A 24,847-nucleotide genomic window follows, 5' to 3' on the forward strand; every position below is an offset into this window, starting at 1 on the left:
ACTGAGGAGTCTAAAGAAGGGATTGGCGAGATTAAGTTGGTGTCTGAGCATGCCCATGAGAGGTTTTCTCCTCTCCCCTCCCCTCCCCTCTCCTCCTCGTCCCTCCCTCCCTCCTTCCCTCCCTCCCTCCCTCCCTCCCTCCCTCCCTCCCTCCCTCCCTCCCTCCCTCCCTCCCTCAGAGGTTTTCTTAATTGTGTAAACTGAAACGGGAAGATAAGCCCTGAATTTGGAAAGACCAGGGATGGGTCCTGTCCTGGATGAGAAAGAAAAAGTGATGTTGATCACAAGCATCCATTGTTCTCTGCTTCTTGACTCTTGAGTGCGATGTGGCCAGCAGTCTGTAGGTAGCTCTTGTCTCTGTGGCTTCCCAGCAGTGATGGATTATAACTGTGTGCTAAAACAAGCCATTTCTCCCCAGGTTGTTTTCATCTTTGTTTTAAAGATTTGTTTTTAGGTATGTGGGTGGGTGCAAGTGCCTACAGAGGCCATAGGAGATTGTTGGATCCCCAGAGCTAAAGTTCCAAGTTATCTGACATGGGTGCTGGGAACTGAACTCAGGTCCTCTGAAAGAGCAGCATGCACTTTTAATTACTGAGCCATCTCTTCACCCCCTGTATTTATTTGCTTGTTTGTTTATGTCAGATTTTATCACAACAATGTATGTGAGAAAATTTTATAATAAAACATTATTTTGTATCTTTAAAAAGTTAAAAATAATTTTTTTAGGAAAGGTTCTTTATCAGGTTTGATACTGTGCCTATTGAACTGTATTGTAGCTGTGCTTTTCTGACCACTGTGCCTGTAATGTGGTTTAATCTGGCCATCCAGAGTGTCCCTCTTGGATATTCTATGTCACTAGAGTACATGGCCAACCATATGTAGATGTTTGTTAGTAAATCAGTAAATGTCGTTGCATACAGTAATTATGCATTTTTTATCACTGGTTTATCATATCATTCTCCCATTGGGCTTATTCCTTTTTCCAAAACTCAATTTTAAGTTTACATATTCTAGAAACACAGAATACAAATCCAGTATTTGCTAAATTAGAGATAAACCTTAATGAAACTTGTCATTTTTCTAGTTTGAAACAATACTTGGGCTCCTTTATTTGATGTGTTGACTGTATCTTTTTTGAGGTCAGTTGCATTTATAAATCAATATTATCATCATTGCAAAAAATTACAGGCTTGCGTCAGATTTGGGGGTAAAATAGAGAGGAAGTCTTTCTACCTTTATTTTTGAATTGATCTAATTCTACCAGAAGATGGCATTATCTCCTTCTGAAAAGCATTTTTCTGTTGAGTTAATGCTGTATTTTGAATGAAAGTAAAATTATCCTCATCTGACCATTTTTTTTATGAGAAGAAGAAATCACAATCTAGACTATGCCTAACTGTGAAAGTACAAATCTTTGTTCTTTATTGTTCCTTCTCTTTTTAGGGCTATTCCTTTGTTGCTCCATCGATCCTCTTCAAGCGTAATGCAGCTGTCATAGATCCTCTTCAGTTCCATATGGGAGCTGAACGTCCTGGAGTAACAAACGTTGCCAGGAGTGCAATGATGAAGGTATATAGGTGTGGTTGCCTTGGCTCTGTATTTGTGGTTTGTGTGAATGTTTAAATACTAACTGATGTTCTTAAGTCCAGTAAATTTAATAGATCATCGTTGAACTAAAGGGTAGTTTTAGAAGATGAATAAGTGAACTAGCAGTGTTTTCCCTAGAGGATCATAGACATCAGCTTGTATGAGCTCCTTTTTACAGCGATAGAGGACAGTGCATCTTCAACAGATATATACATGAATATATAAGTATACTAAATGGATTTTAATGATTAAATATATTACATTAAAGTTTGTTAATAATTACATGCTAATTTACAGCTTTACATATCCTTTGCGTACTAATCTTTTATTAAATTAAATGGTGTTGATTTCTTAATAGGACTCACCATTCTATCAACACTATGACCTAGATCTGAAGGACAAACCTTTGGGAGAAGGAAGTTTTTCGATTTGTCGAAAGTGTGTACACAAAAAAAGTAATCAAGCATTTGCTGTCAAAATAATCAGCAAAAGGTATGAGCAGTCCTAGTGGTTCTAAAGTATTTATACCACTCAGGGAGTTCTGTACATTAAGATTATAGAGAAGGAAGTCAGCTGTATATTGTAAAACCTTTTACACACAGCCTTAACATTTACCTTACTAGCCGGCCCCTGATACTTCTAGCATTAGGATTTTCAAGTAATCAATCGGTTGTGGATATAAATCACAATCTGCTGTTTTCATGGCAAAATTGTCTTGTAGTGATGATATATTTAATCAGACTTACAAACTAGTTGAATATTTGAAATAATTTTCTCCAAAATTGTTTAGCCTCCTTGTAGCTTTGAGAAGAGAACAAGTCAGCTAGCTGTTCTGGCAATGGATTAAATCTTCATGATTGCATAATGTTACCAAATTGTCAGGCAAGAAGAGCATCCATTGCTTTGTATAACTAGTTCTTTCTGACTCAGAGGGAAGTTTTTCTTTAAAAAGTAAAGTTTGACTTTCCTGGTGGGTGGTATGATTCATTACTCTGACAAAGGTAGTCTGTATGCACTGTAAACAGTTAGGGATGGGGCACTGGCATCAAAGTCTGCTGGGAGAGACATGTAGATGTTAACTGTCTGGTTTTGCAGGATGGAAGCCAATACTCAGAAAGAAATAACAGCTCTGAAACTCTGTGAAGGGCACCCCAATATCGTGAAGCTACATGAAGTTTTTCATGATCAGGTATTTCAGTCCATGCACATGTACTAATTCATGTACACGGTTCAGTTTCTCACCAGTTTTATTGGTGCTGCTGGGTGAGGATCAGGGACGTGCAGTAGGAAGGGAAGAGAAACCAGCACACGCTGCTCACCTCTGCCTCAGTTCTTCCTTTCACTTCAACTTCCTCTAACCATTGTTGCCCTACTGACATGGTGGATGCCAGAGGGGCAAGAGCTCAGTGTGCCACTGTCACAGATTGCAGTGTGCTTATTGTGAGTGCAGCTGCCACCCACCAGCACTTAACCCGTGCACATTCAACACTGCTGATTGTAAGCCTTCAGTATTCTTTTCACGCCTAGCATCAAATGGACTCTTAAGCCCAGTTGGTGCAAGCTAAAGGACACGAGGAAACAGAAAGGCAAAGATGCTCCCTTGCATCTTGTTCCAGGTGGCAACAAGTGCTCAGCCTCCAGGATAGGTCCTTCTATGATCTCTTCTACCCTTAGTTCTGCTTTCCAACAGAAGTCTCACACAAAAACCTGTCACTTGGCCATAGGCGGAGTATCACTGTGACTGGTCTGTAGCACCTCTCAGTTGCCCCATTGCCACCTCCCATGCCTGAAATTGTTCCGTTTCAGTATTCGTTTCTCTGACACAGGACAGACATCCTAGCCTTCTCAGGTCAGCATTAAGGCACAAATGCCAAAACTAGTCCCAAATATGTTTTGCTCTAATTTTAACATCAAAGGATCTGAGATTTATAAAGGTCATGAGACTTATGCCAGGATCACAATCAGTGAAAATCCAGTAGGGAGAACCTGTTCTGGGCACTTACCATTGTGTTGCTAGGACATTGTTGACTAGAATAGCTGGGACTTGTTTCTGAGTACTAAGAGTGACTCACCATGGTGATATCAGGTGGAAGCAGGAACACATCATAAATTCCATTTTGCTGCCAGTTATGCAGTGTGTGGTCCAAACACTGTACCATAAACTCTACATGTATCATCTTTGTCCTTGCCTGAGCACTGTGAACTCAGAGAACAAAACTCAGAAGGTCAGTGACAGTTTTACAGTGTGTTGATGGTGAAGCTGGTATCTGAGCCCCACCCTTACAACTTCAGAGCCCAACAAACTTTTAATTACTTTGCTCTGCTATCTTAGAGGAGGCAAAACCCAGCCTTTTTATGTGAAGAAATAAACATCTAAATGGGTATGATCTTCTTCCTCTTGTTCTCATGAGAAGAGATGCTTTTGAACTCTGAGAATGCTCTCCTTGCTGCTCCACTGCCTACTCAGATTCTCATGGGAACAATAAGTCCCCTGTCCATTCAAGGTGCACAGTAAAAGACAGTGTCCTGTTAATGCAAATACAGAGAATATTAACCTCTCAATCAAGAAACTGATGGATGACGTTAGACACTTGCACTTATAGTTTTGTGTCTGTGACCCTCACTGTATCTCAGCCCAAACATTGGATCTTGACTCTTCTGATTAATGTCTTATCTCAAGAATTACATTCCTAGTTTTTAAACTTATGTTCTAAGTTGATTGTTGGCAATTTTTAAAAATTCAAGAGACACTAAAATAGAAATTTTCTCAAGATATAATGCTGCATGTAGTAGTATAAATATAATAATTATTATGCTATGCATTTTTTGAAATATGTGTTTAGTTTTTCCTATGATAATGACACAGTTGATCCTCATATCTATTCAGTCCTATTTTTAAACTAATAATGATGTTGATTAAGGGTGGGTCTTCAGACTTTGGCTCTACAGTAATGGTGATCATTTTGTGTGCCATGATCTGTTTTACATACTCTGTTGCTAATTGCTGTTATAACAGATTGCCACAAACTTAATATATTCACTGGTTAGACAATGAATGGAGACAATAAATCCAAAATTAGTCTTGCTGATTTGCAGTCATAGAGTAGACAGAGCTGGCTCCTTCTGGAGACTCTGAGAGACAACTTGTGTACTTGACTTCTAGTTTCTGGAGGTCACTTGTTTTCTTTGGGTTGTTGCCCTTCTATGAAGTATTCCAATCTCTTGCTTCCATAGATTAATCCCATACCTTAGATGCTGGTGAATAATTCAGGACAATCATCTCATCTCAAGAATCTTAATCATAGAGACTGGAGAGATGGCTCAGTGTCTAAGAGCACTGGCTGCTCTTCCAGAGGCCCTGGGTTTAATCCTCAAAACCCATGTAGTCCCATGGGATCCAGTGCCCTCTTCTGGTGTGCAGACACATATGCAAACAAAACACTCATTTATGTACATGCAAACTTTTAAGAAAAATGAATCTTAATCATGGACTGGGCTTGGTGGCACACAATCCCAGCACTCAGAAACAGAAACAAACAGATCTTAAGTTCAAGGCCTGCCCAGTCTACATAGTGAGACCCTGTCTCAAAAACATAAAACAAAAGCCATAAAGACTATTAATTATGACTACAAAGTTCCTTTTGCCCTCTAAGATAAAAAACAACACAGGTTTGGAGATTAGGACATAGCTATCTGGAGGGCCATTATTCAAGACACCACCTGTAGCTTTCTTATTGCCCACATTTTATTGATAAGGAAAGGTCCTAGGGTTTATAAAGGTAAAACTACATCCTGAAGATTGTTTTTGATAATCCCTGTACATTTTATTCATAGAAATAATGCAAAGCATAATAAATATGAAAGAAAGTATTGAATCAAGATAATGCCAGTAGAGTCAAAAACAATTGTTTTAAAAGAAATATACACAATGAGTTATGGATACTTGCAGTGAATAGCTACAAGAATCTTGTAATTAATCAAATTATCAAACAAAGTAAGCTTTTAGCTAGATGAGTGTCGGCAGTTGCACTAGTTGGTAATCCTCTGGATCATTCCCGTAGATTATCAGATTATTGTCAGCTCAGTTCATATTTTTAAATGAAAATATAAAAACTCAAGGGAGAATATTAGCACTGAGTTCAAATGAAAGGAAATGAAATAAAGGAAAAGATTTTGAAGATTTTGCTGAAATTCTTGAAACTTTTTCATTGCCAGAATTGAATTCTAAAAAGCTACATTATCCTTTAGCTCTTTCTTCTAAATGCAGGGATTATTGTTGGTTGTTTAAGCAAGGGATTATTTAAATTTGCTAATCAGTAAATACCCTATACGACAATACATGTCTACACCTTTTCAGTAGGCTACATATTATTCTTTCTTCTTTCTAGCTTCATACATTTCTCGTGATGGAACTTCTGAATGGGGGAGAACTGTTCGAGCGCATCAAGAAGAAGAAGCACTTCAGTGAGACTGAAGCCAGCTACATCATGCGGAAGCTTGTCTCAGCTGTGAGCCACATGCATGACGTTGGAGTAGTGCACAGAGATCTGAAGCCTGAGGTGTGACAGTGTGCTCTCTTACAATCTGACCTGTAGTCATTATTAGCTAGCCCTCAGGTAGTTGTCAGGCTTTCGGATGGTTCTCTTTCTCTTGTGCCAGTAAGTAAACACTGGAAGAGGTTTCTTAGGGTTTTTTTCCCCTCTTTCTCTTCTGTGCCAGTTTAAAATAAATTTGTCCTCTTTTTTTCCCTCTTGCCAGCTGATCATCTTGAAGTTATATTTGTAAGTGTGAGAGCCTTTTATGGGAAAGATACTTCATGCAACAGTTGTATACTAAAAATAGCAATGGAAAATTTTGTAGCAAAAAATAATAGCCCTTATATATGTATTCCATCTTGGGGAGTTTGTTTGCTTGATGATGTATTTTGAAACCTTATTTTTCACATTTTTAAATCATACTGATAGCTCCTAAACAATAATGTGCGTAAATTTATTCTACATAATTACACACAAGAATTAATAAGGCTGTCCTCTCTATATGTGCTTCTGTACACTCACACACTGTGGTATTTATAGACCTGAAGAGCAGTGAAGAGCAACAGCTTTTTATATTTCTTTCAGAAGGTTAATTAATGAAGAAGGTTTTAACTCAGAATGATCCCTTTTTGGTATCAAAAATATGAAATTTTCTCCCTTTTTAAAAACAAGTAGTATAAAACTTGAAAAACAAAAGCCATTGACTTTTTAAAGCTAGTTAATCATCCTTCACCGTATGAGAAATTATACAAATTTCTGATCTAAAGTAGAACATTAGTTTTAATAATGTGATTATAAAGTTCACATTATTATGTACTTAAATCTATTTTACATAATTATAGATTATAATCACATTATTATAAAGTTCCCATGTGATTATAAAATATTTTCAAGTCTATTTAAAATATTAAAGAGTTTGATGTTCTTTTTTTATTAAACCAGAATAGTTCTGTAAAAGCAACTTTGCCTTAAATTATTAAAAGATGTTTTAAGAATGGAAATATATACATTCAAATACACAGTTATCCCTCTGTGTCTGTGAAGGACTGCTTCTGAAATCCAGAGATGCAGTATCTTACATAAAAATGTACATTATTTTCACATAGCCTACATGTATCCTTTTCTGGACATTATATCCTCTCTTTATATTACTTACAGTATCTAATATGCTATAAATGCTATATAAATAGTTATACTCTATATAACAAGAAAAAAGTGTATTTCTAGGTAGTTGTTTTGCAGGATTTGGAGGGGTTGTTTGTTAGTTTGTTTTTTCAGTTTTTAATCCATAGTTGGTAAAACCCACAGTTATGATCCTCAGGGATACAGAAGGCTGGTTACAATTAGTTTATTCCTTTACAGGTGTTAAATTTCTGTACTTTATATTACTTTTATTCCTATTGCTAGTAATTAATCAGAAGTGACTTGTGTCTTACAAACTTGCAACTATGATAGCTCCCCTCTGCTCCTTCATCATAGTTCTCACTCTCCTACGTAACACCCACTGAAAACATGGTGCTCTGTGCCTTGGAGATTAGCTGTCTATTTTTAAATGTGAAAGCACACCACTTAAATGTTTGCTTGATAGACAAGGAACAAGCATGTAGTTTTTTAATGGAAAAGATCTGTTCCATGACTGTATAGAACTCATTTTCACATGTTTTATTCTTTGATAACTGGCCATCTGTCAGCTCATGAGTCTCAAATGAGGCACATGTCCTCTGCAGCAGAATTTAAATTTGTCTTCCTACTTTCCTGATAAAAAAGATACTTCTCTAGCTTGAAATGAAGCAAAATTGTTGGATTATACAGCATGTTCCACCACCATTTTATTCTTAAGCTAGGTTTTAGGAAAGTGATGATGTACCTTTGAACTAACATTTTCCTAACCATAGCTCTCACTTTGACTTTTAAATGGCAGAGTATATTATTTCCAAACTAAAAGTTTAATTCCTTTTCTATGCAGCATTTTAGGTCTGACTATTTTTGGTAGATGGTTAAATGGCATTCTTTTTCTGCATAGACATATCTCTTAAGTTCTAGGTGTAAATCAGACAAATTTAGAAGCTGGCTGACATTCTTAGACTGCTTTGTAATCTTCATATGATCTTCCTAAAAGATTAAGAAAAGTTCTCTATATGGCAGTATTTTCAGGCAGAAATTGAAATGTGGATAGAAGTGAATCGATTGTTACTCCCTACCATTCCTGACCATGCACACCCCCCATGTAGAACTGTGTGACACTGCACTTCCTACCTTAGAACAAGAGGTAGGAAGTGAGCAGTGTGCTCTAAGTGTACGTGTTCTCTAATATGATGAATGGATTGAAGTCATCAGCTTGAAGTGAATGTGTCTCCCCCTCATTTCCTCCAAGAATTAAGACTAAAGAAGTTCTTCGCTAGCCTTAGTGGAATAAAGTTGTCATTTCCAGGGTCTTGGAAGGCCCTGTGGAGGAGAAGCCAAATGTGCTCCTCCAAAGATGTGTAGTACACTGCCTGGCACTGCAGAGAACCCTAGGTATGACTGCTGAAGGACAGATACCTATCTCCAAGAAAACACCTGTGAGCTATGACTTCCATTGTCAAAAATTGAGGTCTGGGTATTGTATGATAGAAAATTTAAGAAAACTGTTCAAATTTTTTTTTAATTTCTTTACTTTTCCTTCTATGATGCCGTAAAACAATCTCACACCAGTTCAGAATTAGGATAATAAAAGGGTTATTTATTTAAGGGGAAAACTTGCAGATCACCATCGTAAACAACAGTCCTCTGAGTACAAACAGGAACAGAGTCCAGCAGCTGGAACAGGAGGCAGAAGCAAGAGAGAGGGCGCAAGGTTCCCACTGCTTTTTAAACTCTAAGAGACCACGCCCGAGTAGGCTGGTATCTTAAAGGCTGTGAAGGAGCAGAGTGTGCTCCCTCAGCACTGCTACTTCATTGTCTCTTTTTAATATTAACTTTAAGTTTTTTCTTTTTTTAGAATTTCATAAGTGAGTACTGTATTTACATCATTTCCATTCTTCTTCCCACTCCAGCTGCCATGTCCCCCTCACTCACTCTCTGACCGAGATTGAATAATTTATCGGGGTGTCATCCCTGGAGAAGACTGCTTTTCCCTTTCTCAGCAGCCACTAATTGACCGTAGCTCCTTGTCTAGGACTGGGGCTTTGTGAGAGTTCCCTGGTCTGTGCTGGAATATCAACTATTGCTATCACTGCAGGTCTTGATTAGGCAGTGGTTTCAACCTACCTAACCATCTTTTTTATTTTAATCATTGAAACATTATGAAATGTTCTTTTTGTTGTTGTTGTTTATTTTATTTTATTTTTTTAGTTGTTGCACAAAAAAAAAAATTTCCCATTTCCCTCCCCCTCCTCGCACACATCGCCCCCTTCTCCCACTCCCCTCCCCCCTCCCCCCCACTCCATTCCCCCTTCCTCTCGAGAATGAAGAGCAGACCAGCTTCCCTGCCCTGTGGGAAGTCCAAGGTCCTCCCACTTCTATCCAGGACCAGGAAGGTGAGCATCCAAACAGGCTAGGCTCCCACAAAGCCAGTTCATGTATTAGGATCGAAACCTAGTGCCATTGTCCTTGGCTTCTCATCAGCCTTCATTGTCCGCCACGTTCAGAAAGTCCGGTTTCATCCCATCTTTACTTCAGCTAGATAAGTAAGAAAGAAAATGATTTTCCAGAACTGGAATCCTTTAATCACTAAGAGCATAACACTGTCTAAAAACAAAATAATCAGAATACAAAGTCAAAATTATTGAAGGAAGTTAGTATGATTCCAGTGAATACATAAATGATAAAAAGCTAAAAGGCCTTCTTGTTCACATGGAGAAAATCTGAATAGATCAAACCCACCACAGCATTCCTTAGCTAACCCAGAGCAAGGCTTTAACTCATAAATTCCGTAAAGACTGAGAGAGGTGAGATAGCTGTAAAAGAAAGTTTTAAAGTTAGTTAGCAGATTTGGTTCCTAAGGTTTATAGAAGTAAATCTTCTCTGCCTGGGTGCTTAAGTGGGCCAACAGCCTGGATGACAGTGCTTTGTGCTTACAACATGGTTTAGGTTCACTGTGAAGACCAACAGCTCAGAAAAAGACCTATTTCAAAATACTGATGGTCGTTAACAATGAGTGGGTCACAAGGAGCTCTGCTGAAGAGCTGCATCAAACAAATGTATGCTAACACAGTACCCATTAGGCAGCCCCTATATCAAATAGTCATGCTATTTAAGACATACACTGAAGGTTAGAGCTATTATAGATCACAATTCTTGGATGGATCAGAGCAGATCCATCCAAGTGGCCAAATGAAAGGAAGAGTCACATATCCCTTACTTTAAAAGAAGTGATAAAATTCATTGAGGAGGGCAAGTAGAAAAGACAGACAGTAGAAGCACAAGATGCCTTATCTTTGACCTCCACTGTCTGCCACTTTATAGGGCTCGTGATTGACCTAATTTCAATATTCTGTCTCAGGGAATAGATTGGCCTGGGGAAGGAAGAAAAATGGGAGACATCTGTCCAGTGATAGTGTCAATACATGTTTATTGATTAATTCACCATCATGCATGCAATTCACGGTCCCCAAAGCAGAGACAGCAGTAATAGTAATAGCAAAGATTACTAGTCACTGGGACTAGAGAGATGGCTCAGTGGTTAAGAGCACTTGTTGATCTTCCAGGTTCAATTCCCAGCACCCACATGGTGACTCACAGCCTTCTGTAACTGTAGTTTCAGAGGAGCTAACCCCTTTTTGTAGCTTCTAAAGGCAGCAGACACAGACACTCCTGTAAGCAAAACATTGATCTACATAAAAAAGTGAATAAATAAATTTAATCTTTAATTCCTGAAGACCACTGGTCACAGATCACCACATAAATGTGATAGTGGTGAAAAGCATATTGTGAGAAGTCCCCAGATCTGACAGACACGGCCTGTTGGGGAATGGTGTTGAAAGGTTTCCTCAGCATAGGGCCATCCCAAACCTGCAGACTGTTTTAAAAAGGCAGCCTAATTTTTATAGTTATACTTTTTATATTTTTTGAGTTATACTTGTGTTTACCTATACCAGGCCCTAGGGACAGCGTCATTAATGAAGTAGACAGAGTCCTTGCTTTTACATAATTATGGTCTGAGAGGGACCAGACATTCAGCTAAAGATATAGAAATGGTAAGTACCATAAAAGAAAAGTAAACCATGATGGGAGAAAATAGGAGTAACTGGAACTTCAGTTTGGTAGGATGGTTAGGGCAGCATCTGTAAGTGAGGATTGCGTAAGTGTACAGGAGCCAGGCTGCAGTGAAATGCGGGGTGCTAGAGGAAACTGAAGACAAACTCAGGCGGGAAGTGGAGACAAGGGAGACAATGGAGACTTGAGAAGAAGCACAGTGTGTTGTTTTTCAGTCAGCTTAGCTGCTGCACTAAGTCTACTGATATTTTAGCTACTTTCTGTGGCCCCGCTCGTCTCTGTTAGTGCCCTGCTGCCTGCAGCCTGGTGGAACTTACTGTCTTGCCAGCACTGCTCCTGCCTAATGTAGTTTTTAATCAAGTCCATCATTCTGTTTACCAATAAAGACTTGTGAGTCAGGTGTAGGGGTGAAAATCTGCTAGCTCAGAGAGGCCTGAGAAGCAACTTGCTAACTTTCCTTTTTGGCCGAAGACTCAAGAGAGTGTCTCTTCAACTGTCCTAAATCAAAAAAAGATCGTGAAACTCCAAGTCCCTCCCTACTCCTTCCTGTGCATTTCTCTATCTTCCTGGCTTCTCCGTACTCTCTGTGACTAATTATTGTCACCTAGTCCTGGCTCTGCCTCATCATCCAAGGTTGATTTTATTAACACGGTCTCAGGGTTCACAGTATAATCAAATAGTTGAAATGATATAGTTGAAAAGTATCTGACATTAAAAACTGAAGTGATACAAAACAGTATAAAGAAGAGGTCAGTGGTGTGACATCAGCTCCCAGAGTCCCATGAGACTGCTTGAGTCAGACAGTGTTCCATAGATAGATTAGCAGATCTCCTGTCATTTCAATGAGAATCTAACCAGAGTTTTGGCATCTTACAGAATTTATTGTTCACTGATGAAAACGACAATCTAGAAATTAAAGTAATTGACTTTGGGTTTGCACGCCTCAAGCCACCTGACAACCAGCCCCTCAAGACCCCGTGCTTCACCCTTCACTATGCGGCACCAGAGCTCCTGACGCACAATGGCTATGATGAATCCTGTGACTTGTGGAGTTTGGGCGTCATCTTGGTGAGTTTGTCCTAACAGCCACTAAGCCTAGTCAGTGCTTTGGTGGCCTTAGCCCCCGCTGGTGTTTTTCTTAAGTTCATGAAAAGCCTGAATGTGCTGGCTTGTTTTCTGTATAACCAGTGGAGGTCCCACAGAGGTATATTTCAACTTCTTAAAGCCTATAATAGAGGAAAAAAAGCATAAAATTGAGTTATTTTGGATGATTTCAGTTGCTGTGGTTCATATAAATTATATTGTTGTTTTTAAAGAAGCAGTGTTGTGTTTACATAGACATATACTATGTTAGATATAATGTGAAAATAGTGATTCCTTAATAAAAACACATAGTCTCGAAATTCTTATACTAAAAATGTAAGTAAACAAAATTGTTTAGGATAAATTGCCAAATTTAATAGATATACCTTATAGTAATATGAGGAGCATGCTCTTTACAAAATGTGCATGATGAGAAACTAGAGAAACCTCCACATATGTTTACCTCAAAATAGCTTTACTTGGTCTTCGTATGAGCATGTTAGGGAGGACCTTCCAGACACTACAGAAAAATATAGCTGAAAATCACATCTCGCCAGTCAAAGACAATGCCATGGGAGCTTCTCTCCCTTCCCTTGCTAAATGGATGTGGGTTTTTAAATGTGCCTTTGTCTACACATGTGTATACATGGAGGGTGGCTGTTTATATTTTTAAACCAAATGAGTTATATCTGTAATTTGAATCTCCGAAATTTATTGAACCATTTCTTTGGCAATGAACAATTAGTATTTCCTCCTCTTTTTTTTCACTAATTATAGGCTGTAAGAATGAATCTTTTTCATATATACAATTGTACTTGTTTCACAGTTTCCTTAGAATTCCCAGGAGGGCATACATTTTATTGTTGTTGTTTTGTTTTTTGTTTTTCGAGACAGGATTTCTCTATGTAATGGCCCTAGCTGTCCTGAAACTAGCTCTTGTAGACCAGGCTGGCCTCGAACTCAGAGAGATCCGCTTGCCTCTTCCTCCTGAGTGCTGGGATTAAAGGTGTGCACCACCACCGCCCGGCAAGCATACATATTTTTATTTTAGCATAGATGCCTAGATTTTCTTCTGTCAGGCTTTCCAGGCCCAGAACTCATCATCAGCTGCATGTGAGCACATTGGATGTCCTCTGTTTTAACCTTCAGCTGTACCCCACTGTTCTTAAGTTTGCAGGCATTTCTTTGATGAGTATCCAGTCTGAGCATCTTTTCATACAAGTAGACATTCATGTTTTTATGTCAGAGTTGCTGTGTATGAGCTTGCCTGTTTTTTGCTAGGCAGCTTTTTGTTACTGAGGAATAAAATAAAACTCTGAAGGAGCTTTTTAACCCTTGCCTGCCATCAGTCACTGGAAATGTTTCTCTGGCATATATTTTGTTTATAGCAAATAGGATTTTGTTTTTATTTTTAGGGAAGTTTCAAGTAGAGAATTGTTTTGTTTTTAATTTCCATGTGGTAAAATATGTCAGTCTTTTCTTCGTGGTGTGTGGCTTTGATGTCAGTTGTCACTACCCCTGCCCTCACTCAGGATTACAAAAATACTCTTCTAAACTTCCTCTAGAATCACTGTCTTATTTTTGTGCTTCAGTCTGTGCTCCATCTGGGGTTTATTTTGGTGTCGGTTTGTTTTCTCCCAGTGGCTAGCCACTTGTCCCAGCACACTGGCTCTTTATTTTTAAGCCTTATATGGCTTTCATCTGGGCAGTTTATCATTCATCGCTTTAAACTAAACTTGCTTATTTAGGGATAAGGAATTTTGGTAAAAGTAAGCAGCAACTTTGGCTGGTTAGTTTGAAGGTCTTGCGTTGTTGACATCTTCATTAGTAGCGATGCCCTTAAAAATGTAAAAAACCTTTATGTTTCATACTTTCTTTTTCATTATAAAGAAGACAGTACTTTAAGCCTATTGTGACCATCAAGCTCTTTTAAGGTTTTCAGAGCCTCAGACTGGCGAAGAAATGTAGTCAAGCTCCTAATTTTTTCATATATATTTCCCATCTGGAAAGACAAGGGCGGAAATCCCCCGCCTGTTAGATCGAATGGTGAAATGTTTAAGAAAAACAGAATAAAAATCAGGTTAATGGTGTCATAGAGCATAGTCATAGTATACAGACTGTAGGCACTACTGTTGTACAGAGTAACAAGTTTTTCAGTAAACAATTTACAAGGAAAAAAATGTTATGAGACCAGGCGTGGTGGCTCATGCCCATAATCCCAGCACTCAGGAGGCTGAGGTAGCAGGACTTTCAGGTTCCAGGCCAACCTAGGCTACAGTGTGAAATGCTATCTCAACAAAACGAGGTAACGTGTAAACCCATACATTAGAGACCCTTAAGGAAGAGTATTTGTGTTTTACTCGAGTCCTGATTCCAGAAAAAACTAATTTAAATTGTTAGTTAAATTTGCATTCTAAATATAATTGATATAGTTACAGTATATCCTCATGTATATAATACAGTGAGGAAAATATGGATGTCATTGGATATTGAATACTACAAAGAATGACTGATAATTTTTTTAGGAGTGACAAACAGTATCAGATTGTGGTTTGTTAAATTCTTGCCTTTTGTAGGTACAAGAAAAAACAGTTACAGAAGAAAATGAACAAAATCACTAGCTACATTAAATGATTCAAAAAAGTTTTCTAATGTTCTCATATAAATGAATGTGTCTCAGACATATAGCTCCTAACTTATCCTGCAGTAAGCATAGCAAGCACGAAATTTATTTGGAGTTCTGGTTTACCTTGGAATTAGATGCCCCTCTTTCATCTTGCATTTAATAAATAGGAATGTTTTAAAATGAAAATAAATTATATTACCTTTATTGAATCAAATAAATTATTCCAAGGAAAGGATCCTATGTGATTTTATTATAATCTAGTATACACCAAGAATACACAGTCATTGTCTGAAATGCACAGGACCTTAGTTAAAGTATAACTTGCACAGGGTAAGTCTGCTTGTACTGCTGTCTCATAATACTGCAAGCTGGAAGAAACAACAGAGACTTTTTTATCATTTCAAAGCTGGAGAGTCCAAGACCACAGTGTTTCGATTATTGTCTGATGCGGACCCTCCCACTGGGTTACAACTGGCTCCCTGCTGACTCTCCTCCTTAACCTTTCCATAGCACATGCTTACATTGGCAGAACTCTCTGGTGTTCATTCTCCTAAGGATCAGGACCTTCACGCTTAACTTCTTTCATACTCATTGCCTCCAAAAAAGTTTTTTTCTCAAAAAAAGTCATGTTGGGCATTCAGCGTCTAAATTTAGGGGAGATAAAACTTTCCATCCATAAGACAGTATTCATAAAACAATGGGCCAATGTATAGCATGCCTATGAAGTAGCACATGATTCCATGTGAAACATTTTATCCAAAGGTTTTATTCTTGTTTGATGTTTTTCTTTGCTCCCAAATCTTTACTCTTATTTTTGAATTAAAGAATATAAGAGAGGGCTGGAGAGATGGCTCAGTGGTTAAGAGCTTTGCCTGCTCTTCCAAAGGTCCTGAGTTCAATTCCCAGCAACCACATGGTGGCTCACAACCATCTGTAATGAGACTTAATGCCCTCTTCTGGCCTGCAGAGATACATGCATTCAGAACACTGAATACATAATAAATAAATAAATTAAAAAATATTATAAAAAAAGAATATAAGAGAATACTGTAAATGTCTAAGATTTTGTTGCATTTGCTTTTTATGATCCCCTGTGTGCATGCTCTCTGTCCATGTGTGCGTACACATGGAAGATATACATTGAAAAAGACTCACATATATGTGTGTATAATCTCATATGTATACAGTTATATCTTTGGTTTTTGCTATACTGCTTGCAATTTAAGACATAAAATTGTTCTTAATGGAATTTGAAAACTAGATGTTAAACAAAAATCATGAGATATCATCTCCCACTTATGGGGGCTGATGTAGTTATAAAGATAATTTTCAATTTTGATGTCAGAAAAACCGTGCCGCTTCATTTTACAGGTCTTTGAGGTGTGTGGGTTACTCTGACGGTAGAAGACAGTCTTTCAGGTTCAGTAATGCTTATTGGAGTATCTGATAAATTATGTTCTTGGAGCTAGCTCATGGTATTAGCTTATTGGCATGACTTGACAGTGCTTTTTGCAGTCATCCTGATATTTTACCTTCTTTTTCCATGGCAGTATACAATGCTGTCAGGACAGGTACCATTCCAGTCTCATGACAGAAGTTTAACCTGTACCAGTGCGGTAGAAATTATGAAGAAAATTAAAAAGGGAGACTTCTCCTTTGAAGGAGAAGCATGGAAGAATGTGTCCCAAGAGGCTAAAGATTTGATTCAAGGTAAGACACTCAAGAAATCTGGTATCTGTATCCCATGTAGTAACTACATAGAATCATGCCCAGTACACAAGTCTATGTTAATTATTCCAGAAACCCATGAGTGTTTTCAAAATCTTGCCAAGTGGCTTGTTTTCTCTTTTCTGGAACTTTCCCTTTATAAGCTCATCCCCATTTCCAGTATGAGAAATTGGCTCCCCGTGGCATCCCAACCTAACAGAGTCAAAACAAACGTTGTCTTTTTTCTTCTGTGCTTTCCCCACAAACACACTTTACTTCTATGTGTTTTCTTTTGAATGATGGCACTGCCCTGAGCCAGACAACAGAAACAGAAACCTTGTTGTCACCCTGACTGCCTGCCTCCAGCCACTTAGTGCTACAACTCTATAAGTTGCCTGGTTCCCACCTTTCTGCCCATAGGCTACTGCCATCATTTCTCTGCCAGTGGCCTTACAGCATCCTGTCAACCCACCCCACATAGCTTTCCCACCACTTCTGTGCCAACAGAAAGACACAGTCATCATACCTTTCCTTGGGGCAGGGTGGAGGGATCATTTGAAGACTCTCTGTTAGCTTTGCATCCACTCCTTAGCCTGGCCTTAAAAACTAGCCTTTCAGGTCCTGGCTTGGCCTGCCTCTACTTCCTCATCACCCTATCTCTGCCATTGTTGAATTCTTGAATTCCTCCAATAGGTCAAGCTTCACACATGGCCTTCTTAATCATTGCAGCCCCTCTCAGTCTAGCTCCTCCTTCTCATCATGTGGGGCTTATTTCCTAGAAACCTGTAGGCTAACACATGCCCTGTGTTTAGCTCGTGTCTTATGCATTGCTACTGCACTAGTCCCCTCAGATTAGAGTAGCTGTCTTTGTCTCTGTGTCTCTTGCTCTCTCCTTTTTGAGTGTCTGTCCCTAAGTCTCCAGTACCATACCACATCCCATATCCTAGAAAATGGCTAGGGAGTGTTTGGTTTATATGGGGCTTACTAAGTCACAGTAGAATCTTTTGAGGGGTGGTTTTCTCCTGGTTGGAAAGCCAGGTAGCTTACATACAGCCTCATAGACATAGGTTCTTGTGACCTTTTCTTAAAATTCAGTGTCCTCTAGCAGGCGAAGGTGTATACATTTGTAGGAGGTAAAGGCTTATTGAAACCATCATGTCACAAGAACATAATTGACCTTTTATATGATACTGATTGTTAAAACTATGTTTAAAGTGGAAAATTATAAAGTTAAAATGCCTTATTCCTGTAGGACTTCTTACAGTTGATCCAAATAAAAGGCTGAAAATGTCTGGCTTGAGATTCAATGAATGGCTTCAGGATGGCAGTCAGCTGTCCTCCAATCCTCTGATGACTCCAGACATCCTGGGATCGTCAGGAGCTGCTGTGCACACCTGTGTGAAAGCAACCTTTCATGTAAGACCCTGTTCTGTGCTCGTGAACAGTTTAGAGAGGGCTCCTAATCATGTGGTCTTACTGGGTAGCTTTGGAAACAATATCCACTAATACATTTAAAATAATTATGTACTCTTAATTTAGGAAGGGCATGAAGTAGATGAGTCGTGCTGAATATAGATTGTAATCTTGAAAGACTGAGATGGTACATTACTAACTTTGTCCCAAACAGATGCACTGAAAAGTTCAGTTATTAGTGCAAGATGAGTTGAAAGAGGCGGAAAAGAATCTGGAGGGATTGATTACCTGGGGAGAAAGTCACTGCAGAATAGGATTTGAAAGGTGATAAATGAATGGAGAGAATGGCTGCAGGAATCCCATTCTCAGCGGTGTAAGGTGTGAGGTCATCAGGTGTCACTGTAGCACTTCTCTTTAGGAAATGTTAAGGAAATTCAGGATAGAGTGTGGTGGCACACACCTGTAATTACAGTACCTGGGAGGTAGAGACAGAAGAATCAGCCCCAAGTCATCCTCAGCTTCATATAAGTCTGTTCATATAGCCTGGTCTACTTGATAGCCTGTCTCTAATTAACATAAACAGGCTGCAGAGATGACTCAGTAATGAGGAGTAATTAATAGCGCTGCCTGCTCTTGCAGTAGACCTGGTTAAATTTCCAGCACTCATATGACAGCTCATAGTATTGTGTAATTCCAGTTCCAGGGGACCCAGTGCCCTCTCCTGGTTTCCACAGGCGCAGACATCCATGCAGGCAAAACACCTGGTCATATAAAACAAAATATTTTAAATAACAAGGAACAGTGAGAAGTAATCATGACTCTGGGACAGCTGAGCTGGTACAGGTTGCACAGTTACCTGGTGCCATGTTACCGGTCTGTCATGGATGAGACCCTGCTCCACACCCAGCTCTGGAGAACTTTGTCCTGGTCTTAAGGACTGGGTGAAAAGTTTTCCCAGCTCTGTTCCTGTTCCAAGAGCAGCTTGTGGTTGCCAGAAAAGCTGTCTGCTGGACAGTCTGTAGTGCTGTTAGCCTCATGACTCCTTTTCTCCCAGGCCTTTAACAAATACAAGAGAGAAGGGTTTTGCCTTCAGAACGTGGACAAGGCCCCTTTGGCCAAGAGGAGGAAGATGAAGAGGACAAGCACCAGCACAGAGACGCGCAGCAGCTCCAGTGAGAGCTCCCGCTCGTCATCCTCCCATGGCAAAACAACGCCCACCAAGACGCTGCAGCCCGGCAACCCCACAGACAGCAGTAACCCAGACACCCTCTTCCAGTTCTCGGACTGAGTGCCCTGGGAATGGAAGGCTGTCCTGACTGACCCTTGCACCTTAGTTCCCTCAGCATGTGCCTGAGGTATGTTCTGTGCTTTAAAAAGATGTCTCCCATTGTTCTCATTGGAATCTGCCTCTTGATGAATTTTTTTTCCGGGGAAACCTGTTTGGTTATCCTTATCCAAAAGCACTGGACAGACAGCATTACTGTGAATAGAGGACACGTGATACTTTTTAGCCGACTAGCATGATGCCAGTTCAAGATTCTTCTTGAAACAGCAAAGGTTTCTGTAATTTTAGTGACTGGTTAGATAAGTCACAGATTTTCACACGTCTGTCAAGAAGACTTGATGACTTCTGCTATGCCTGGTGGACAAGGTTTTTAAGAGACTTGCACCCTTTGGGTAGTGATTTTTCTCTGAAAACAGAGAAAGAGTCTGTTTTCGAAAAAGACGCTATAATGAATTTTATGTGTGGCTTGTTTCTTAAAAGAGAATTTTAACTTATTGTTTTTATTTTATGGTCATATATGCTGATAACCTGCTACTATTAATCTTTTTCTAAAAAGTGAAAAAATATTTAAGAACCTAAGGTCCTATGTTCTGCACTTGGGACCATCTGAGCTGCATGCTAAGCTATGTTTGTTTTTAATTTTGCACTACTTTTTCCTGGCAGTTTGTTTTAATGGCTGTTGCCAGAATTAAGGTACATGTCTCTTGGTTTTATGTAATATAGCACTTTATAAAATAGTATGAGTATTGCAGTCTGTCTTATAAGGTGCACTGTTTAAAGCATATGTACTGTACTTTGCCATTCTTTTCATTATCTACTTTAATTTGTCCTCACATCCCTCTTCTGCTTTCTATGCAGCAAGTGGAAAGGGACGTGTTGTATAATGACTCATTAGCCACGTATGCACCAACATGAGGAGAAGTAAAGGGAAATTATACTCAACACTGTGCTTCACATCTGTACACTGTGTTGCGCTACAGTGAGGCGTTTTCTCCTGTAGTCATATATTATGTACATAATATTTTAGAACCATGCCTATACTTGTTTTGAAATGTTTCTGTTAAATTTTAGATCCACAAAGCATTTTGTAAACTTATGCAGAGCACTTTTACTGCTCAGAAGTTCTGAATTGATACAGATGCCAAGTGCTATGTCATGAAGACATTTCATTGAAAGACTGCTGCATTTTACAGTTAATACAAACGAATTAATTCCCTATGCAAAAAAGAAATTACAAGATTTGTATTTTTTTCTTTAAAGCCATTACATGGAATGTCAGGACTGAGAAAAATGATCTTTGCTGTGTTTACAAGAATCATGCTTAGAAAGATACTGCCACATGTCTACTTTACAGTTTGTAGTGAGAGCTCATCAGCGTTAGTTTGGAACTTGGACACGATACCTATTTCTCTCTTAAGGTGATAGCAGCATTAATTTCAACCAGTGATGAGTACTGAAAACACTGAATTCTGTGTAATGGTAGTATATTTATTACTAAATCAATGTATATATTAATAGTATAGGCAACAAAATGGCAAATATTAAAATATTTTCAAAAATTATATTATCCTGTTCACTTTTTGTTCACATTAGTTACTGGGGATATTTTTTGATACTCTGACTGGCCAAATGGCTATATAATTCTCATTGAGTCAATAAAAATTTTATACTCCTAGCTTTCAGTCATTTCTAGTAATGATAGGAAACTGTGAATTGTTAATAAAATATAGCTGTTTCACAAAATGTGATGCCCTTAGGCACAGACTTTTAATAAGAATATGTCCACTTATTTTTACACTGGATATATGTGGATTGTATTTGGAAATGTATAAGTTAGTTCTTGAAGTCATTTGTAAATATGTGTCCTGGTAGAAAATATGAGTTGCAGAGTACAAATTGAGAAGACTGTGTTTCCAACAAAAAGTAATCCAGAAAAGTGATTCAGCCCTCCTCATGATTGATTAATTTATTGTGAATATTGGAAGTAGATGGACTTTTCATCTCATCACCTTGTGTCTTCTGGGGGATTTGATAGACAATGATATGTCAGGTAGAATAAGAAGAAAGGGTAAGGCTCTCTGCAAACTGTTGAGCCTAACGAAACCGTCTAGAAAAAATCCTCAGGAAACTCACAACCCAGGCCTTCCATAAGATGCTGCCACCGACACCCAATTCATAAGCCCCTGAAAGACAGCTCCTAACGATCCCTTGCAGATTCTTTGTTAGTGGATAGCAAGTTGTCCTTTGAGAATCATAAAACTTTCATTTGGTCGTATCAGAAGTAAACAATAAAAATGCTGCTTGCAAAACGATTAAGTGAAGGTCTGGAGAGATGGCTCAGCAGCTAAGAGCAGACACTGCTCATAGAAGGACGTGAATTCCATTCCCAGCATCCATGTCAGACAGCTCACCACAGCATGGAGGAGTCCTAGCTCCAGGGCACTCCATGCCTTCTTCCAGTGCACAACACGTTAAGTGAGATGACTTCATTTTTGGAGAAAATAGAAGTAGATCAAACAAAATAAATGCCTGCTTTAAGTTCCCCTTATGACAGTAGTCTTGGGGGTAGAGCCAAACCATCTGACCCTTCTTTATCGGTTACATTGTGTGTAATTTATGCCACTGCATATCCCGAGTCAAACATTTTGTGACACGTATGTCTACATTGAAAGGCAGGGATGATAAGGAAAGGGATGTGATGGGGAACAAAACTAAAGTGGTCAGGTTTTGGTGACTATGCCAGATCCTGTTGCTGAATGAGTTAGCTCTCATGAAATCCATTGGTTATCCCAGGCCGCTACAGAAACCATTAAACTATTGGAGCAAATTCCAGCATATTTATCTGTCTTGATGGTGCAGGCTCATTTGTGCATGAAAACTGCCTTTTTCTTTTGAGGTTATTGCTAATTAAGTAATTATGCAAATGGCTGTATTTTAAATGTAAGGTGATTATTTTAAAGAATCCTACTAGGATAACAGTGAGTGATTTGTTCTTTTTTTTATAATAAAGGAAATCATTTATCTAAATATGAACTCAAGTATTTTATGAAGCATATAATTTATTGTCTACTTGTTCACTTTTCTTCCTTTCTTTATTTTTTTGTTTTTTTTTTTTGTTTTTTGTTTTTTAGAGACAAGGTTTCTTTGTGTAGCCCTGGCTCTCCTGGAACTCACTATGTAACCCAGGCTAGCCTCTAGCTCATACCTGTGATCGCAGCACTCACAAGGCCAAGGCAAGGTTAGGAGACTGCCTGGGCTGCTTAGTGAGACCTTGTTTCAATGAGGAGAAGGGGTGTGTTTTCAAAGAGACAGTGGCATAACGTGTGATGAACCCCACTTCTGTCCTCATTGCCAGTGTCACTTGCTTTGGGGCTTTCAAGGTATTTCTGTTGAGCCCTTTTCTTTATGCATCCAGTCCTGTAGCCCTGTTTAATCTATAGAGACTAGCACATTTCTGTTCCGAGTGATTCTTCCCCTACCTCTGGCTTGCTGTTCATCCTATTTGGTGGATTTCTGACATAAACAGGTACCAGGTTTTCCCCCAAGACTGGGCTGAAAAGGAGTAAGAACCTAACGCAACCCCCATTGTGTGTCTTCTTACTCCCTTGGAGTGAGTACCCTTGACTTCATCATTTCTAACCACGGCAAGCATTTTGTATTAGGAGACTTACATTAAAAGACAGGATTCTTGGTAGCATTTCACCAGGCTTAATTTCCCTCATGCCTTTCTTCTGGGATAGGCGGAAGGGCATGTAATATTCTCCTAGTTAGAGTGTTGCTCGGCTGAGTATAAGGCTTTCAGTTTTAAAGATGCACAGTGGTATTTCTTGTGTCGTCTGATTGTCAGCTCACAGGAATCTGGGGCGGTGCCTGGCATTGTGGTGTTTATTTCATCCTCTTGGACTGCATGGCACTTTTCATCTTTATGTGCTTATAAAAACTTGTCTATTTTGAAAATTCAGTTTTATTCTTGTCCCTTTTTACATTAATAGGTTTTTTTTTAATCTTTACTTTGAAGTCCCATGGTTTAAAAAAAGAAATGTAAGCAAATTTTTAAAAAGAATACTGTGGCTTTATTTTTCTGACATTTCTTCTTATAAACAGATTTGGAAATTATCACTTATTTTGTTTGCTTTGCTTTACAGTCCAATAAAGTTAAGGCACATACCTTCACTGATTTTTTTTTCCTGTTACGAGGATGTTTGTATAAATGAAATCTGCCCGCTGAAATGAATATGACAGATGTCCTCATTAAATAAATGCCCGTGGCTGTGGTGAGCATTTGTTCACTCTTCACAATGCCCTTTGGGTTCTCCTCCTGTCCTGCTGGCTAAAAGGACTAATGCGGTATACACCAATGCTCATCTCTTGGTGAGTGTGGTAGTTTGAATGTGATTGACCCCATCAACTCACAGGGAGTGGCACTACTAGGAGGAAGTGTGTCACTGTGGGGGTGGGCTATGAGGTCTCCTATGCTCAAGCTACACCCAGTGTGAGAGATCATTTCCTGTTGCCTGCAAGACGCGGGACTCTCAGCTACTTCTCTAGCACCATGTCTGCACGCCAACACACTCCCCACCATGATGATAATGGATTGAACTCGGAAACTGTAAGCAAGCCCCAATTAAGTGTTTCCCGTTATAAGAGTTGCTGTGGTCATGGTGTCTCTTCAAAGCAATAGAAGCCCTAAGACAGTGGGTGAGAAGGGAAACAGATGATGCTGTGGCACATGAAACATGAACCCTTAAGTACCAAGGTTTGGAGAAACGTCTATAAAAGCCTTACGGGCATGATGTTTTTTAAAGAAGAGGAAACCACGGGCACATATAGAGGAATTTCTAAGGCTGGAATTCCGTGTGCTGTTGGCATAGTACTCTTAGGGGTGGTGCACACCCATAGAGGTGGGACTGAAAACTCGGTGAGAATAATTTAAACTGTGATTGATAAAGCTGTTCTCTACAACTTTATGAAAGGCTAAGAATCCATCTCAACGAAAGGTAAATGGGGAAAGGGAAGGGGGAAAAGTGATGTTTCTTATGTTCTGTGTGGATATTAGAAGTAAAGGACCAGTCAAGCCTTAGATCAAATGGATCCCATTCCTCTCCATCGCCATCTGCACTGGTGTCCCCACACTTGGTATGTGTGTTTGTTATTGCGTTGTTTTTCCGTTTGCAAGTTACGAGTTTGTATATAGTAATGCATCCCAACATGCACCTCAATGAAAAGAATTTTGAGTTTGTTTTGTTTTGTTTTTTGTTTGTTTCTTTTATAGAAGAGTGGCTCCAAATTGAAGTGTGTATAAACTGTTAAGTTAATTGATGACTGGTCTCTGCTTTTAAGTATACCGTACTAACAGTTTGTTTTCCAGTTGGCCTTTACCCCCTTGACTCGTATTTACCTTTTGCCCTCTTCTTT

General features: G+C 39.0%; 1 protein-coding gene across 2 annotated transcripts in view; it reads left to right on the forward strand.

The window, feature by feature from the left end:
* The window catches only part of Rps6ka5 (ribosomal protein S6 kinase A5), a 180,929-nt gene extending 158,456 nt beyond the window's left edge, over positions 1–22,473 (forward strand). For both annotated transcript variants that reach the window (XM_075947464.1, XM_075947465.1), the window contains 8 exons: positions 1,444–1,569; positions 1,946–2,079; positions 2,683–2,776; positions 5,976–6,146; positions 12,195–12,386; positions 16,578–16,737; positions 17,987–18,150; positions 19,202–22,473. In XM_075947464.1, the coding sequence (XP_075803579.1) occupies positions 1,444–1,569; positions 1,946–2,079; positions 2,683–2,776; positions 5,976–6,146; positions 12,195–12,386; positions 16,578–16,737; positions 17,987–18,150; positions 19,202–19,435 (1,275 nt within the window). In that variant the 3' untranslated portion in view covers positions 19,436–22,473. The remainder of the gene's footprint in view (positions 1–1,443; positions 1,570–1,945; positions 2,080–2,682; positions 2,777–5,975; positions 6,147–12,194; positions 12,387–16,577; positions 16,738–17,986; positions 18,151–19,201) is intronic.
* Positions 22,474–24,847: the final 2,374 nt, after the last annotated feature.

This window comes from Microtus pennsylvanicus, chromosome 14, assembly GCF_037038515.1.
Source record: "Microtus pennsylvanicus isolate mMicPen1 chromosome 14, mMicPen1.hap1, whole genome shotgun sequence".
In the NCBI taxonomy this organism is placed as follows: Eukaryota; Metazoa; Chordata; class Mammalia; order Rodentia; family Cricetidae; genus Microtus; species Microtus pennsylvanicus.